Below are 18,346 nucleotides of genomic sequence, written 5' to 3'. Positions count from 1 at the left end.
AAGGCTTGATGCTACACCCTCATCATGCCACTGCCTGGTTTGTGGTGTTTTTTCAGGCTAAAAAAAAAAAAGATTTAACCTCGTCCTAAGTTTCTATTCTTTTTATCATCTTTGTTTTGTGGGAAACCTTTAAATACAAAATAAATGTATTGTACCCACAGTAGGCTATATAATAATTATTACTGTGTTTTTATTCAGTTGTTGATCTTTTTTAATTATTTATTTATTTATTTTTGGTGTGTGTGTGTGTGTGGGGGGGGGGGGGGGGGGGGGGGTTGCGATGTCCATGATGGATGAGAATCCTTAGCCGTATACCAACATATTCTTTTGTTAATTTTGTATTATTATTTAAAACTAAAATTAAATCAAATTCAAATTTCTACAATTCTTTTTACTAACACAAAATTTGCATTTTATTTTACTATTTCTGTATTTCAAAACAAAAAACAAATAACCACTTCCATTACCTGCTCCCAACATTCATTGCCTGCTCCCAAGTCAAGTAAATATAGTTCACCAATTAAGTTTGTTTTGGGGATTTAAATGAACATTTCATTAGAAGCTTAGCTTGACCTGATTTAACTGGTGAGTCACTATTAATACAATTCCTACAAGACTTTGGCAAACTGACACAGAATATTATGTGAAAATAACAAACAGGAAAAACACACTTTTAGAGTGTAGAAAAATGACACAAATCAGAAATTTACAAAGCAAGCCATTATCAAATCTTTCAAGTCTATACTATTTTATTGCCTCAACCTTGAAGTTATCTATGTTGTCATTATAGACATGCAGAACTCACTTCCTGGCATTTCTCAAATGACATCAGATTACTACATTTAGAACAGCAACATGGTCATCTTGTGGTCATACAAACAGAGCCGTAAGGCTTCAATAGTTTACTTGTACAAGTCAAATTGTGAACAGATCTATCCTGAATGTCGCCTCAACAGACATACTGTATTCTGGCAACAACAAAACACCGCTGCTGCTGCGCTTTTTTCTGCCAGAGTGACTCGCAATATGATGATCGTGACCATATGGAGGTTTTTCTTTAATTTCATTGATTTTCCAAAACCCTGGAGGATTGCAGAGAAATGTTAGTGTTGGACACAAACTTGTAACAGAGGGGACATTACTGTGGAATCTTATCAAAGTCACCTATGTACTCTTTACATTTCCTCGCTGGTAAGGAGTCAACACTCATTTGGAAATTTGGCAGCAAAATTCGGGAAACCACTTTTCTGGTTATCATGCCGCGCAACAAGAGCACCACCAAATATTTTATGCGCAGGAAAATCAATACCAGCTAAATCCATGCATTTGTGATGATTAAAATCAGCCTCTGTATTCCAGTGTGGAGGTTTTCATGGATCGAGTCGACTGTTTTCCTCACAAGATTAGTGATCTTTAATGGAAAGGCCTGTAATAATAATAAATATATTTTTTTCTTAGTATTTGCTGTAATTCTACGTGGATTCAGCGGGTTTATTTCTCGGGTTTGAGCCGTTGTGTGACAGGAGGACAGCCTCTCCCACCTTTATATTTTAATATAGTATAAATAGTGCTTTCTTTCCGCCCATTTTGAGGCTTTAAGCAATGTTTAAGCTTTTCTATGCTGTGTTTCTCGATCAAAGCATGCTGAAATAAAGCTCCTGGGACGTTGTCATCCAAAATGATTGGTATTGCGGTTGTTGCATTGTGGTTTTTACTCTGCATGTTTGACCTTCTGGGAAACCCAGACTGTCTCCGGGCAAATGTGACATCATTTGAGGAATGTCCCATTGAGTTACACTTTACTGCCTTTTGTCTGTCTGATTATCTATCTGTCTGTCTGTCTGTCTGTCTGTCTGTCTGTCTGTCTGTCTGTCTGACCGCACCTCTCTCTCTATGACAATGTCTTTCATTTATTTTTGTCAGCTGTCTTTCACAGGAAATGTAATTTGAGTGTTTTAATAAGAAAGGATTTTGTAAACTCAACCAATAAAGCCCAGTCCAATGAAATAAAGGACAGTGTAAAAAAATAGTTAATCTTAAAGAAAGTTTAGAGAAGTGCCATAGAATCAAAACTAAGACTCTGTATCCCTGCCAAAAGCCTCTACCCTACAATGTTCTAATGGTTAATTTATGGGGGGAAAACAGGAATCCTCTATATTGGATCATTTGTTTTAAATATTAGTAGCATGCACTTTCCCATACTGTATAACCCAATTCATTACACGTAAACTATCCTAAAATTTCTAGAGTTAAATAAATATATGTTTCTGGTTACAATATTGAAATATTTTTTTAAGAAAGCAAGGGCCACCTTAAAACACAAATCAAATCATCTTTTATTGTCACATGAACTAAAAACAACAATGATGGAACGGGTTTACAAATCGGTCATCATAAGGCAGGAATGCATGTCCAAATGTGTCCAATTATGCTGCATTTTATATCACATTTCTTAATAATTGTGGATATGAAACTAAAAAAAAAAAAAGTAAACACTTTCTGGGAAATTTTAGCATCTTTAATACAATTAGTTCTGTGCTGAATAGCTTTCAGGTCTTTGGTAATGGTCCCGATTCATGACTGGCCACAAATGTGAAACCTATGCCAATGGCATAAGGTACAGGTTAATTAACAGGAAAAAATAGAATAAATAGAAAATAAAATTCACGTTTTGTTATGATGTGAACAGAAGGCACAGAGAACATAATATTTTTCATGCAGAAGGAATGCAAAATGGGAAGGATACTCAGATCAAACGTGAGGCGTACATGTGTTTCAAACCAGTTACAAAGCAGAACTCTACACGCAGGCAGGTGGAAATAAATAGATCATAGCTTGGAAACCCCTGAAACAGCAATGACTTAAGCACCGGAGGTGTAAACATGATAATTCTAGAATCAAATTTGGAGTCCAACAGAAAAACAAAACAGAAAACAAAACAATTCAAGCAACAAAGCTGGTAATCTTGATCGCATTTGCAGCACCATCTGAGAAGGCAACATTTGTTTTCTTAAAGTGCTGGGTTCTTCATAGTGTATTCTCCTGATCAATCAAATCACCAGTCTATTCAGTAGCATTTGGTTGTTGACAAAAGATCATGAGACACACGTCTGGTTCTGTTGCAATTAGAAATGTGTCCAAGAGTTGGTGCCATGATTTTAACACAAAATAAATACAGAAATGTATGAGAGAGGAGCCTGTTAGCTGTAAGCCGATGCTCGCCCTCCACCCAGCCCACATTCATTCAGACACACCACACATTCTGAAACACAGGCACATTCTTTGTCTTTTAACAGATTGCACATATTTAGTGAAGGACATGGTCCCAAGGTTTTTTCAGTCTTAACATGGTGAGGTGTAACCGCTTAGCCCGGACACTCCTTGAGGTTGATGGGGCCAAACACGCCTGACGACCTGTGAAAGGAGACTGATACATTGTTGATCTTCATGTCCTGGATACATCCCACAAAGGAGGATTTGACAGGAAGCATCTGTTGCATCAATGTCTCTGTAAAAACAATTGTGCAGTTAGCAAACAGTTTATATATATATAGATAGATAGATATAGATAGATATATAGATACAGATATAGATATAGAAATAAAAATAAATATATATTATACTGTTTTAAAAGTGTGTTTTATATTTAAAAAATTAGACGTTGTGTCTTATGTTAATGTTGTGCCTATGTATTGTAAGTATTCTTTTTTTTATTTTTTTTTATTTATTTTTTTATTGTAAGTATTCTAACATAGTACCCCCCGCAATTGTTGGCACTCTGGTAGAGATGGAAAAAACTCTTAAGATTAATTGTTATTTTTTATTACAGTCTTAAAAATCTTAAAAATTAGACCTTATATTTTAGTACATTTATTCAGTGTAGAAAAACAAATCTATTTTAACAATATGCATAACATTTCTTTTGATTGTTGTTTTTTTGTTTGTTTTTTTCATTTATTCATTTTTTCGCAGCTTTTGTGCAGTTTCCTGAAAAATGTAAAAAAAATTATTTTTATATATATTTAAATATATATATATATTTATATATATATATATATATTTTATATATATATATATATATATATATATATATATATATATATATATATATATATATATATATATATATATATATATATACTCACCGGCCACTTTATTAGGTACACCTGTCCAACTGCTTGTTAACACTTAATTTCTAAGCAGCCAATCACATGGCGGCAACTCAGTGCATTTAGGCATGTAGACATGGTCAAGAGAATCTCCTGCAGTTCAAACCGAGCATCAGTATGGGGAAGAAAGGTGATTTGAGTGACTTTGAACGTGGCATGATTGTTGGTGCCAGACGGGCTGGTCTGAGTATTTCAGAAACTGCTAATATACTGGGATTTTCACGCACAACCATCTCTAGGGTTTACAGAGAATGGTCCGAAAAAGAAAAAACATCCAGTGAGCGGCAGTTCTGTGGGCGGAAATGCCTTGTTGATGCCAGAGGTCAGAGGAGAATGGCCAGACTGGTTCGAGCTGATAGAAGGGCAACAGTGACTCAAATAACCACCCGTTACAACCAAGGTGGGAGGAAGAGCATCTCTGAACGCACAGTACGTCGAACTTTGAGGCAGATGGGCTACAGCAGCAGAAGACCACATCGGGTGCCACTCCTTTGAGCTAAGAACAGGAAACTGAGGCTACAATTTGCACAAGCTTATCGAAATTGGACAATAGAAGATTGGAAAAACGTTGCCTGGTCTGATGAGTCTTGATTTCTGCTGCGACAGTCGGATGGTAGGGTCAGAATTTGGCGTCTACAACATGAAAGCATGGATCCATCCTGCCTTGTATCAACGGTTCAGGCTGGTGGTGGTGGTGTCATGGTGTGGGGAATATTTTCTTGGCACTCTTTGGGCCCCTTGGTACCAATTGAGCATCGTTGCAACGCCACAGCCTACCTGAGTATTGTTGCTGACCATGTCCATCCCTTTATGACCACAATGTACCCATCTTCTGATGGCTACTTTCAGCAGGATAATGCGCCATGTCATAAAGCTGGAATCATCTCAGACTGGTTTCTTGAACATGACAATGAGTTTGCTGTACTCAAATGGCCTCCACAGTCACCAGATCTCAATCCAATAGAGCATCTTTGGGATGTGGTGGAACGGGAGATTCGCATCATGGATGTGCAGCCGACAAATCTGCGGCAACTGTGTGATGCCATCATGTCAATATGGACCAAACTCCCTGAGGAATGCTTCCAGCACCTTGTTGAATCTATGCCACGAAGAATTGAGGCAGTTCTGAAGGCAAAAGGGGGTCCAACCCGTTACTAGCATGGGGTACCTAATAAAGTGGCCGGTGAGTGTATATTTATATATATATATATATATATATATATATATATATATATATATATATATATATATATATATATATATATGGCATAAGGTACGATATGGCATATTAAATATGTATTGTGGACAACATAGTTGTCCTATTCATTCATTCATTCATTCATTCATTCAAAAGTGTGTGCCATGCTTCACTCTACTTAATTACAGTTGTAAGAATCAGAAAGAGAAATATTAGATATCTGTTTTTTTGTTTTGTTTTTTGCAAATTGCATTTGGAGCATGGATCACTTAGTGGAACAGAGGTCATGTGACCTAAATATGTTACTTATTAATTAACTAACAAAATTGACATTGTTGTTTTATTTTAATTGTTTTGTTTTTGTTGTTTTAAATTAATTAGATTATTGGTAGGTTTTGCATTATTGCCTATTATTGTAATATTGGCTGCTGCGGTACATAATAATGTGTTTAAGGTGTCTTGCATACATTTAACCTTTTGTTTTTAACATCAGTGTTTGTTTTGCATGTAGATAACATCTAAAGGCTGTTATGGAGATTTAATGAAAGCAAGAAGATGTATAAAAGAAGCCATTCTTGACTGCAATTATCTAATACTGAGTTTTGGAGAATTAATAAATTTATTTTTACTCCCTTACCCTCCTTGTCACCGTGTATGGGGATAAGATGACCTTATCATCTCGTCCAGCCTAGTTTCAGGTCTTTAAAATGTTTTGTGTGTCGCTTTTAATGTAGATTTGGGTAAGTTTAGAAGAGTGGCTTTCTTTTTTCAGCCATTTCCTGACTTATGAAGGTCAGCAAACACCTGCCTTACTTGTATAGTGCGTCTTGCTGAAAGGCCATCGGCAAGAACATTCTCTGTTTCTTTATTATGTCTAATGTTCAGATTGTATTCTTGGAAAAGTAACACCCACTGCATAAGCCACTGGTTGTGGTTATACATGAATAAGAGAAAAATAAGTGGATTATGATCAGTAAACAAATCAATCGGTAAACTACTAGACCCAAGGTAAACATGGAAATGCTGAAGAGCCAATAACAAGGCCAAAGTTTCCTTTACAATGGTGGAATAGTTCAGCTGGTTTCTGTTAAACATAGAGAAGAAATAGCAAACAGGATGGTCTAAACCCTCCAAGTTTGTTAGTAACATCATTGTGCCGGCCCCAACAGCATTTCCATTAACCTCCAGTTTGAAGGGTTGGGTCAAATCAGGTGCAGCTAGCACTGTTGTATGGCAAAGAAGAACCTTAGCACTTTCGAAAGCAGCCGGACATTCATCTGACCAAACAAAATCAGTCTTTGGGCTAAGTAGATTGGTTAATGGCTGGACAACAGAGGAGAAATTCCTGCAAAGGTTTTAGTAATAGCCAACCATTCTAAGAAACCGCCGCAGTTCACCTCTTGTTTTGGATGTGGGATAGTCAATAATCGCTATAGCCTTAGCGTTGATGGGACGGACCTGTCCATGTCCCACTGCCTAAATATTTCACGGTGGCCTTGGCAAACTCGCACTTCGCCAGGGTAAGAGTCAAAGAAGCCTGGGCCGAACTGTGAAATACTCGGTGTAAGGTTTGCAAATGGTCTTGTCAAGTCTCAGTATATACCACCAGATCATCTAAATAGGCACTGCAGCTGGAGATGCTACGCAATACTGTATTTATCAGACTCTAAAAGGTAGCTGGAGCGTCACACGTACCAAACGCCATAACAGTGTACTGTAAAAAGTCATCTGAGGTTGCGAAGGCTGAAATGTTGGAAGCCCTGTCAGCTAAGGGAACTTCTCAGTAACAAGATCTAACTTTGTAACCTATTTTGCAGTCTCGATGTTGTCCACACAATCCTCGATCCTGGCAAGAAGATACGAATCAGGTACTGTCACAGAATTTACTTTACAAAAGTCCATTTTGAGGAGTAACTGACCCCAATTTCACATCAAACAAATACCTCACATGAAGTTGTTCATAACTTAATGTTCGTGGACATCATGATTAACTTAAAAAAGTAAAATATAAATTACTTTTTGGAGCTCATAGGTATAGTTAGGATTGCCAACAATCAAGGCACATGGGATTTTGTTGTAAAAATCATGTAAATAAATCTTAAAATTTACTATGTGGGACTTTTTTCCCCACTGTATGAACATACTCAAAATTAAGGGTAGATGTTCAAGTTTTTCGATTTGACCTTATGCTAGTGAAACAATACATGACATCTGAAGGCTTTTTACGCATCTTTACCAGAGATCCTAGTCATATTTCTATTTTTCCTTCAATCATCATTTATTCTTACATTTAAATGTAATGTCTGGGTAGCTTGGCTTTAAAATAATTAAGAACATTAGGAACACTAATACTCACCAGGAATGCCACCGACATAAACAGGGTCTTTGGTAAAAGGCAAGGTAGGAGATGGTGGGCCTATCTTGTAGTTGTCCGTTGTGTCCACAGATAGTTGTACAACATTTTTTCTCTTGATTACTAGTAGAAAAAAGGACAAACAGTCAAAGATTGAAGATGACATCATTTTTGAGGGGGGAATTTCAACAGCAAAATAATTCACTGATGACACCACAGTCATTGGGCTTTGTCACATGTGGGGTAAAGAAACTACAGTGAGTGGGATTCATTATAGCCTGATGTCAGAAATTTAATCTTTGCTTGAATAAAGACAAAACCAAGAAGATGGTTATTTATTACAGGTAACGTGATACGCAACACAAGCCTGATCACATCGGAGAGGGTGAAAATCTTGCAATTATGTGGAGCTTATACCAGCGAGTATCTCAGCTAGTGTGCAACTCAATACTAGAGCAAACAAAGACTTCTGGCAAGTCAATAGAAATCCTCAACAGCCTTTTCTTAAAATATTTACCTGATAAAAAAATTGGATCCAGACTTTAACTCTACAGAGACAGTCTAGACATCAAAGCCAGACAAAAAGGTAAAGCAACCTGTGCAACTACTTGAATTTACACAGGACAGGTTTAGAAATGCAGATTTATGCATACCAATTAAATACTTATAATTCAGTTTTTATATAAAGTTATTTTTAATTACATTTTATATTCTGCTGCTTTGATGTGCACTCCAACTGTTTATAAGTAAAACAGTAGGTGATAGTCTTTTTTTAACATGGTTGCTTGTTGCTATACTAGCATCAGATTATTGCTTTGAATTACCCTTAAAGGCCATTTCTTACCACCATGCATCTTTTTTCAATGTTTTATGTTTTTCTGATCCAAAAATACATCTTTTATTTATAAAAAACAAAATAAAAGATGTGTTTTACTATGTCTATCGGGTAAAAGTACAATATTATGTTGTGTTTCACCTGAGATTTTATGAAAATTCCCATCACATAAAGACGTTTTGGGCTTCACTGACGTCATGTACTCTCCTCTTCCATTGTTCACATGTGCAACCACCTGCAAATGACAACGTTTTCTAACTTTTAGATACCAACCAACAACATATGTTGTGAGAAATAAAGAGGTGTCCAAACATTTAAAACAGCTCTATGGCAACATGAAGCACACGCGTGTTGTCACCTCTCCTCTGAGCATGTAGATGCTAAAAAAGTGGCCCATTGTGTTTCCATGAGTGCTTCTGGTGGAATCACCGACATAAAGCAGGAGCCCGGTCTGACTCCGGGGATGTATGTTAAACAGCAGCTCCAGGTCAGAACCGAAGACAAAGGAGTCATCTGAAGTACGGGAAACAAAAGTAGACAGTGTGTTATATACACCAAGTAATGATGCTAACCAATAAATTAGCAAAAAAGCACTTTTTAAAGTTTCTTGGCTTCCGAAGATCGCCATCAGATTCAAAGTGCTGTAGAACAATAAAGTTTCTCTAGCTTTTAATCAAGCATCAAAATGTTTTTTTGACAACAAATTATAAAAAGAATGTGATATTAAATTATTATAAATGTGGAGCGCTCACTTATAATGACATAGGACCCATTTCCTGCGAAATACGCCCCTCTGTGTGTCGGTCCCTCAAAGCAGGGTCCTGCACCATGGTTTGCTGATGGGTTTGACATCGGTGCTCCATTCATCTTAAAATTGCGCACACAGCCGGACACACTTTGCTTTGGCAGAGCCTTTGACTGAAAGTAAAAATAGCATTATTATTATTTTACTACATGAAAAGCGTTCATTCAAGCAAATATTCTCCCAAAAAAATGTTAACAGCCGTTTTTTGTTGTTGCTACCTTTAACTCTTTCTGAAGGGATTCTGGTGCGCTGCCCAGGTACACAGGCAGGAGGAAGTTCTGCATGGACTTCAACTCAGCATTTGTCAGCTGGCCATCCTGAGCCCTGATCCCATCGACAACCAACCGGAATTTCTTCTTTTCCAAACTGAATATGACCTGCAGACAAATGTATCCAATGCATGCATGCATTTGTAAATGCATTTGTTTTGCAAAATAAACTGAGTGATGCAAGGATAAATGCTGTTGCACAGTTGAAACCAGAAAGGATTCAACACCGTAAAACTGTAAAGACGCATTACTTTTTGCTCACTGTCGGACATGAAGTCAGATTAAACCCCTTGCTGTTGTTCCGTTATGAGTACAAAATGATGTCTATTTGCCACAGTAATGAGAGAGAAAACCGAAATGTCATGGTTTTTTTTAACGTTTCCTTTTGTGAATTTATGCAAAAACAGAAATAAAACAAATCAGCCAAGATATTTTGGCTCGCGGACTTCCTGTTTGCGGTAAGGCGTATTGTGTCACTTCCTGTTGTTGCTGTGTGAACGACGGAGCTTTGCTCCAGGCTCTCTCGCTTTTTATCTTTAAACCTCTTTGCTGTAACATCTGTTTCCAAACATAAGCACTTTTAAAACATTGTCTGTGGCTGCTCATCACGTTTGGGAACTCCTCGTGTTTCACACGGTTTGTTCTTTGGCGTGATAATAGGGCGCTAGCCTAGCTTTAGCCTAGCGTTAGCCTCATAATGGCTTCTCCGTCTCTGACTAAGTCTCCTGTCTGCTGCTCTCTGTGTCAGATGTTCAGTTATTCCTCTGCCTCCTTTAGTGATAATGGTACATGTAATAAATGTAGTGTTTTTGTAGCTTTGGAGGCGAGGGTGTCAGAATTGGAGACCCGGCTCCGTGCTGTTGAAAAACCAGCTGATAGCCGCTCTTTTGCTAGCGCGGAGCCGCATAGAGTAACTTCACGTAGCGAACCTAAAGCAGTAGCACCCGACCAGCTGGGTAACCAGGCTGGCTGGGTGACAGTTCGTAGGAAGCATAGCTCTAGATTACAGACCCCAGATCACCACCAACCCATCTGCGTTTCTAATAAATTTTCCCCTCTGAGCGACAGTCTCGCCGAGGAGCCGACCTTAATTATTGGCAGCTCCATAATGAGAAATGTGGCACTAAAGAAACCAGGGACCATAGTTAAATGCCTACCAGGGGCCAGAACAGGCGACATAGAATCCTACCTAAAACTACTGGCTAAGGATAAGCGTAAATACCGCAAAATTGTTATTCACGCTGGCGGTAATGACACCCGGTCACGCCAATCAGAGGTCACCAAAGTTGGTGTTGCTTCGGTTTGTGAGTTTGCTAAAACTATGTCGGACTCTGTAATTTTCTCTGGTCCCCTGCCTGATTTGACCAGTGATGACATGTTTAGCCGCATGTCATCATTCAACCGCTGGTTGTCTAGGTGGTGTCCAGAAAACGACGTGGGCTACATTGATAACTGGAGAACTTTCTGGGGAAAACCTGGTCTGATCCGGAGAGACGGCATCCATCCTACTTTGGAGGGTGCAGCTCTTCTTTCTAGGAATCTGGCCGGATTTATTAGTTCTCCTAAATGCTGACAACCCAGGGTCCAGACCAGGAAGCAGAGCCGTAGTTTAACACACCTCTCTGCAGCTTCTGTACTGTTACCCACCCATTATCCTATTGAGACGGTGTCTTTCCCACGGCCAAAACTTAACAGATCAAAAACTGATCTAAAAGGAACAAATCATAAAAATCTAATACAAATCCATACGGATCACTTTGAACCAAAAAATAAAAGAATTAAATGTGGTCTATTAAATATAAGGTCTCTCCCTCCGAAGACTTTGTTAGTTAATGAATTGATTTCTGATAATCAGATTGATTTGTTTTGTCTCACAGAAACCTGGCTACAAGAGGACTACGTTAGTATAAATGAGTCAACCCCCTCCAGTTATTCAAATTTCCACATTCCCAGATCTGTGGGAAGAGGAGGAGGAGTGGCAACTATCTTTCAGTCTGATTTATTAATTAGTCCCAGGCCAACTAATAATTACAGTTCTTTTGAACATTTAACCCTCAGTTTCCCTCATCCAAACTGCAAAGCAATAAAACCTCTTCTGTTTGTTGTTTTGTATCGTCCACCAGGCCCTTACACTCAGTTTTTGGATGAGTTGTCAGATTTCTTATCTGATTTGGTGTTAAATACTGATAAGGTTATTATAGTGGGTGATTTTAACATCCATGTTGACACTGAATGTGATAACCTTAGTGTAGCCTTTAAAACTATCCTAGACTCAATTGGTTTTGCTCAAAATGTGCATGAACCGACGCACTCTCGGCTCCATACTTTAGACCTTGTTCTGACATATAGCATTGATTGTGAAGAATTAACAGTATTCTCTCACAACCCTGTCCTGTCTGATCATTTTTTAATAACATTTGAGTTTAATCTAACTGAGTTCTCCACCCCCAAAAGAGGGTTCCATTATAGTAGATTTTTATCGGATAATGCTGTATCAAAACTTAAAGAGTCTGTCCCCTTTTTAATATCCTCAGTATTGCAGAAATGCCCTGTAGATGGCAGCATTGCTGTTTCTTCCCATTCACAAATCGATACCTTTGCTAACAATGTGACTTCCTCATTGCGTTCTGCATTAGACAATGTAGCTCCCTTGAAAAAGAAGGTGATTATTCACAGGAAGCTGGCTCCTTGGTTTAATTCAGAGCTGCGTTCCTTGAAGCACAATGTTAGGAAATTGGAGAGAAAACGGCGCTCTACACACCAAGAGGAATCCTACTTAATCTGGAGGGACAGACTATTGTTGTATAACAAGACCCTCCGCAGAGTTAGAGCAGCATATTTTTCATCATTAATTGAAGAGAATAAAAATAATCCTAGATTTCTCTTTAGTACAGTTGCCAAACTTACCCAGTTCCACAGCTCTGTTGATCCATCCATTCCCTTAGCTCTTAGTAGTAATGATTTTATGGGATTCTTCATAAATAAAATTGATGCCATTAAAAATAAAATAATTGGCATCCTCCCAAACATGATTACCTCGTCCTGAGTAAGTGAGGCAGCATTGGAGGAATCTTTAGAATCTGCGCAGTGTTTGAACTGTTTAGAAGCAGTAGAGCTTTCTGAGCTATCTAAAATTTTAGCTTCATCTAAACCTTCTACCTGTATGTTAGACCCAATCCCAACCAAGTTGTTTAAGGACATATTCCCTTTGATCAGTGGCACTATTTTAGACATGATTAATCTATCCTTAGTAAATGGATATGTACCACAGGTTTTGAAAGTAGCTGTTATTAAACCTTTACTTAAGAAACCTTCTCTTGATCAGGATGAGTTAATAAACTACAGACCTATATCTAATCTTCTTTTCTTATCTAAAATTCTTGAGAAAGTAGTTGCTAATCAATTTTGTGAACATTTACAAAGTAATGACCTACTTGAGGAGTTTCATTCAGGCTTCAGAGCTCATCATAGCACTGAAACAGCTCTGGTGAAGGTCACCAATGATATTCTCATGGCCTCAGATAATGGACTTGTGTCTATACTTGTCCTGTTAGATCTCAGTGCTGCGTTTGATACAGTTGATCACAATATTCTCCTACAAAGACTTGAACATACTGTAGGGATTAAGGGGAAAGCATTAGGCTGGTTTAAATCGTATCTGTCAGACAGATTCCAATTTGTTCATGTTAATAATAAATCTTCCTCAAACTCTAGGGTCACCTGTGGAGTACCACAGGGTTCAGTCCTTGGACCAATTCTCTTTACTATATATATGCTTCCGATCGGCAAAATTATCAGACAGCATGGGATTAATTTCCACTGTTATGCTGATGATACTCAGCTATATTTATCCATAAATCCTGATGAATCCAATCAATTACTTCGACTGCAGTCATGTCTTGATGACATCAAAAGCTGGATGACTTTAAATTTCCTGCATCTAAATTCTGACAAGACTAAAGTTGTAATCTTTGGGCCAGAGTCCTCAAAAAATAAACTTCTTAACCAATCACTTAATCTGGGTGGCATTAACCTGGCCTCTGGTAATAAAGTAAAAAATCTTGGTGTTATTTTTGACCAAGACATGTAATTTAAATCCCATATTAAACAGGTTTCCAGAGTTTCCTTTTTTCACCTCCGGAATATCGCCAAAATTAGAAACATTCTGTCCAGGAGTGATGCTGAAAAACTGGTCCATGCATTTGTTACTTCAAGGCTGGACTATTGTAATTCTTTACTATCAGGAGGTCCACAAAATGCAGTTCAAAGCCTTCAGCTGATCCAAAATGCTGCAGCAAGAGTTCTGATGAAAATCAACAAGAGGGATCATATTTCTCCAATTTTAGCTTCCCTTCATTGGCTTCCTGTTAAATCAAGAATAGAATTTAAAATTCTTCTTCTAACGTACAAAGCCCTTAATAATCAAGCTCCATCATATATCAGAGCTCTGATTACCCCGTATGTTCCTAACAGAGCACTTCGCTCTCAGACTGCAGGTCTGCTGGTGGTAGAGTCTCTAAAAGTAGAATGGGAGGCAGATCCTTTAGCTATCAGGCTCCTCTCCTGTGGAACCAACTCCCAGTTTTGGTCCGTGAGGCAGACACCCTGTCTACTTTTAAGACTAGGCTTAAAACTTTTCTTTTTGACAAAAATTATAACTAGTGGCTCATGTTACTCTCAGCTACCTTTATAGTTTTACTGCTATAGGTTTAGGCTACTGGAGTATATCAGGATCTAATTTTCTCACTCTATTGAGTTCTACTGTTCTTCAATTATGCATTATGTGTTGTCATTTCTGCTTTAACTTTCTGTTCTCTCTCTTTTCTCTTCATAGTAGGTACACCTGGTCTGGCGTTCTGTTAACTGTGACATCATCCAGAGAAGACGGCTCACCCGCTACTACCATCTAATGTAGAACAGATTACTGGATCAATGTGTGCTTCTGTGCTTTTTTGTCTCTCTTGTTGTGTCTCTGTTCTGTCTTCTGTAACCCCCAGTCGGTCGAGGCAGATGACCGTTCATACTGAGCCAGGTTCTGCCGGAGGTTTTTCCTTCCCGCTAATGGGTGGTTTTTCTTCCCACTGTCGCTTCATGCTTGCTCAGTATGAGGGATTGCAGCAAAGCCATGTACAATGCAGATGACTCTTCCTGTGGCTCTACGCTTCCCCAGGAGTGAATGCTGCTTGTCGGGACTTTGATGCAATCAACTGGTTTCCTTATATAGAACATGTTTGACCAATCTGTATAATCTGACCCAATCTGTATAATATGATTGAATTTGACTTTGTAAAGTGCCTTGAGATGACATGTTTCATGATTTGGCGCTATATAAATAAAATTGAATTGAATTGAATTGAATTGAATATCTGGAAGCAACAATGCATTAATTTTTTAAAACAATTTACATAAATTGAAACACAACAGAAATGTACAACTATTCCACTGTGTAGGAAAGAGACACGTTCTGAGTCCCAGAGATGAACATGTTTGTGTCAAAATGTGCACACATCATTATCCACAGTGACACAACTCCTGTACCTATAGCTGAAAGGCCACTCAGAAAAAGAGCGAGTAAAATTTAACCAGCGTCAACAAGAGAAGGGTAAGACGCTCGATAGCTTCCAAACTGCATGATGAAATGGTGTGAAATCAAGACACATCAGGACAAGGACAGCAAGTTCTGCATAGAAAGACGGAGTATTCAATAAGTATTCTATAGAACAGGTTTTCCAGCCCTATCTGCCATTTTTAGGAAACCTCACAATCCAAGATGGTTTGGTTCTTCACAGGAGAACTGTGAAGGACCAAGAATCCTGTGTGGCAGCAAGGCCTGTGCAGTGAACTGATTAAATTAATAGTGAAATGGGCCATGTGCTCCTGAAAACAAAACAAAAAGAAAGCAGCCAATCTACCAAACTCCCACAATGCCCCTGGGCCATGGTGGATACCTGTTCCACATAGGTATTAAACAGGACTTGATCATTGACCACTGGCGGTGGTCAGAGGGACTGGTGGCGCCGGTGTATGGCAGCCTCGCCTCTGTCAGTCTGCCCCAGGGCAGCTGTAGCTACTAACATAGCTCACCACCGTCAGGGTGTGAATGTGTGTGTGAATGGGTGAATGACTGGACGTAGTGTAAAGCGCTTTGGAGGTCGTCAAGACTAGTTAAAGCAAAGTACAAGCCATTTACCATTTACCATTGTGGAATACTTTTCTAGATTACTTCAAGTCGCCAAACTGACATCAGAGGCAGTTACTGAGCATTGTGAGCCTTTGTACATCATGGCATACCAGAGCAGGTTCACTCTGATAATGAGCCTCAGTTTTAATCTGATTTCTTCAGAAAGTTTATAATGAATTGGAGTTTTAGCCACGAGGCATCCAGTCCCCATGTTCCTCAGAGCAATGGAGAGGGTGAGAGGACAGTCAGGACCATTAAAAGTCTACTTAAAGGGTAACTAACCCAGATGTAGAAAGATAATCTCACCCTCAGACAAATTTTGAAGAATCCCACCAAAGTGGGCGGTGCCAAGAGACACCTAAGGGGCATGGCCAAGAGTGGGGATGAGTGGTAGGGGTTACGCAGTGATGAGAGGTTGAGGGAGGCTTTGTGGAGCTCAGCAGGCCTGATCGTTATCAGTTTATGGCATTAAGTCGGAGAAGCCTGAAGTTGGTTCTGCCGAGGCAGTGGAGGACAGAATTTGTGAATTTTCTGAGTGGTAAAGTGATGTTAGCAGCATCACTGCTAACATAGGCTAACATTCAAAGCAGTAACAAATGCTAAACACTATCAATCAATGCTCTTAATGCTTGACATTCAAACTCCTGACTCGCCACAAGAGCATGTGTTTGAGTGAGTTGGTTTTACACCCGAATCCGGAGCTGTGACGTAGACATGTAGTGAGCTGTTTGAACCAGTAGGAAAATTCCACAGCGGTAGCTATGTTTCTACCCACAGAGGTCAGCACTAAGAGGGTTTTAGGTCAAATATTGCAGAATCAAACAAGTTTGCATTAACATGTCAAGATTTGCATAAAGATAGTACCGTTAAGCAAAGTCCGGTTGCCTCCGATTAAAACCTGTTTGTGGTTTACTTGGAAATATTGAAGCGATGTCTAAAATTAATAGCCAGGAATATAAAGTTTGGGTAAAAATGGGTCTTCCAAATGGACGATGGCCCTGAGTGCATCACTTAATAAGTTACAGTTTAGACCAGGACAACAAAGTCAATGTTTTGCAGTGACTACTAGCAATGATATGATCTCAGTCCTATAAAAAAAAAAATTGTGCAGAGCTAAAAAAGTGTGTGTTTGTTCAAGGTAGCACACAGATTTATTTAGTTGCACCAGTTCATTCAGCAAACTGTTGTGAGAACCTACGGGAAGGAGACCCAAAATGTTTGACCCAACAAATAAACTACTAAGGATCTGTACGAAAACTTTTCTCGCTTATTATTATGACAGTTAGTAAATTCAAATAATTTTGGTAATCCTATCTGACCTAAAACAGAAAAGGTTTAGTCTGATTTGATTCCAAACAGGTGGGGGGGGGGGGGGAGTTTTTTAATAAGTGTATTTTTTATGCAGTGCATGTAAACATCAGCTGTAAATATATGAAGGCTTGTATAGGGACATGCATGTTTACTGACCGAATGCCACTTTCCATCATTGTACTTCTCTCTGTTGAAGATCTCCTTCTGTTTGCCCACAGACAGTCTGATCCGGCCCTTAGACATGTACAGCGCCAGGTGAGAGTGCCCTCCTCTGGTGGCTGCGAAAAACAGCAGGCCTTCAGGAGACCGAGTCCTGACATCCAGGGAGAAGTGGGGCCTGGATAGGGGAAAAAAACAAAAAAACAATTATATATTTTTTTAATTACAGCTCTCGTCTTTGCATTCGTAGATTTAGGATCATAAGGAAACTGGCCACTCACCTGGGCTGCAAGACCTGTAATGGTAAGCTGTAGCTCAGGCTGCTTCCAGGCCCCCCCATGCGATATGCATGTTGAAGCTTGGCCGGGAATTTACAGGTTGATGAACTTTCATTTATCATTTGCTTCACGTTGTCCTGTAAAGCAGCACAAAAACAAAACAAAAAAAAAAGTTGAAGAGCGTCAATACAAGTTGGTACATGAATCCCTTTCAGATCAGAGCTGCTGCAAGTTTCTAGATGGCTCCCACCCTGCTGGAAAATAAGAAGGTATATTTCATGGTTACAAAAATTACCCTTGGAATTGAGTATATTTATTTTCATAAAAGGCAGGTCTGCCTGTATTAACTGTATGCTATGTTTTTTTTTAATCTAGCAGCAGTTTCTGCTATTTTATTTTTATTTTTATCAAATATTTTTCCAAACCTAATTAAACCTATTTCATTTGTGAGGAAGTGCAAGAAGGTCAATTTTTGCATCAAACCCCAGGTCTTTAATATTTATTACATTTTTGCTCAAATCAAAAAAGCGCATCATAGGACATGCTTATGGTTGATGTTTTTAGAGACCAAATATTGTAGTTCTTTGTTTTCATGCTTTATTGATTTTGTTGTTTTTTGTTTTGTTTTGGATTATTTATTTATTTTATTTTTTTGGGGGGGTGGGGTATGACCTGCCTATCAACAATCACAGCCAATTAAGGGAAAACTGGCTGATTGACTGTGGTATTATTCTGTCGAAAATAACATTGACTTGTATTTTGTTATTCTTGCATTAATCGGGTAAAGT

The 18,346-nt window shown here is 38.6% G+C and overlaps 1 protein-coding gene across 1 annotated transcript in view; it reads right to left on the bottom strand.

Annotated features, from left to right (window-relative positions):
* Positions 1-2,312: 2,312 nt before the first annotated feature.
* The window catches only part of LOC105934721 (laminin subunit alpha-3), a 100,287-nt gene continuing 84,253 nt past the window's right edge, over positions 2,313-18,346 (bottom strand). Inside the window, exons 70-77 of the mRNA XM_021322844.2 lie at positions 17,562-17,695; positions 17,278-17,458; positions 9,579-9,737; positions 9,308-9,473; positions 8,914-9,068; positions 8,697-8,790; positions 7,724-7,843; positions 2,313-3,508 (exon numbers count right to left, since the gene is read on the bottom strand). Of these exons, the coding sequence (XP_021178519.2) occupies positions 3,366-3,508; positions 7,724-7,843; positions 8,697-8,790; positions 8,914-9,068; positions 9,308-9,473; positions 9,579-9,737; positions 17,278-17,458; positions 17,562-17,695 (1,152 nt within the window). The 3' untranslated portion in view covers positions 2,313-3,365. The remainder of the gene's footprint in view (positions 3,509-7,723; positions 7,844-8,696; positions 8,791-8,913; positions 9,069-9,307; positions 9,474-9,578; positions 9,738-17,277; positions 17,459-17,561; positions 17,696-18,346) is intronic.

Source organism: Fundulus heteroclitus, chromosome 6 (genome assembly GCF_011125445.2).
Source record: "Fundulus heteroclitus isolate FHET01 chromosome 6, MU-UCD_Fhet_4.1, whole genome shotgun sequence".
Taxonomy (NCBI): Eukaryota; Metazoa; Chordata; class Actinopteri; order Cyprinodontiformes; family Fundulidae; genus Fundulus; species Fundulus heteroclitus.
This window is presented reverse-complemented; position numbering and strand designations above follow the sequence as displayed.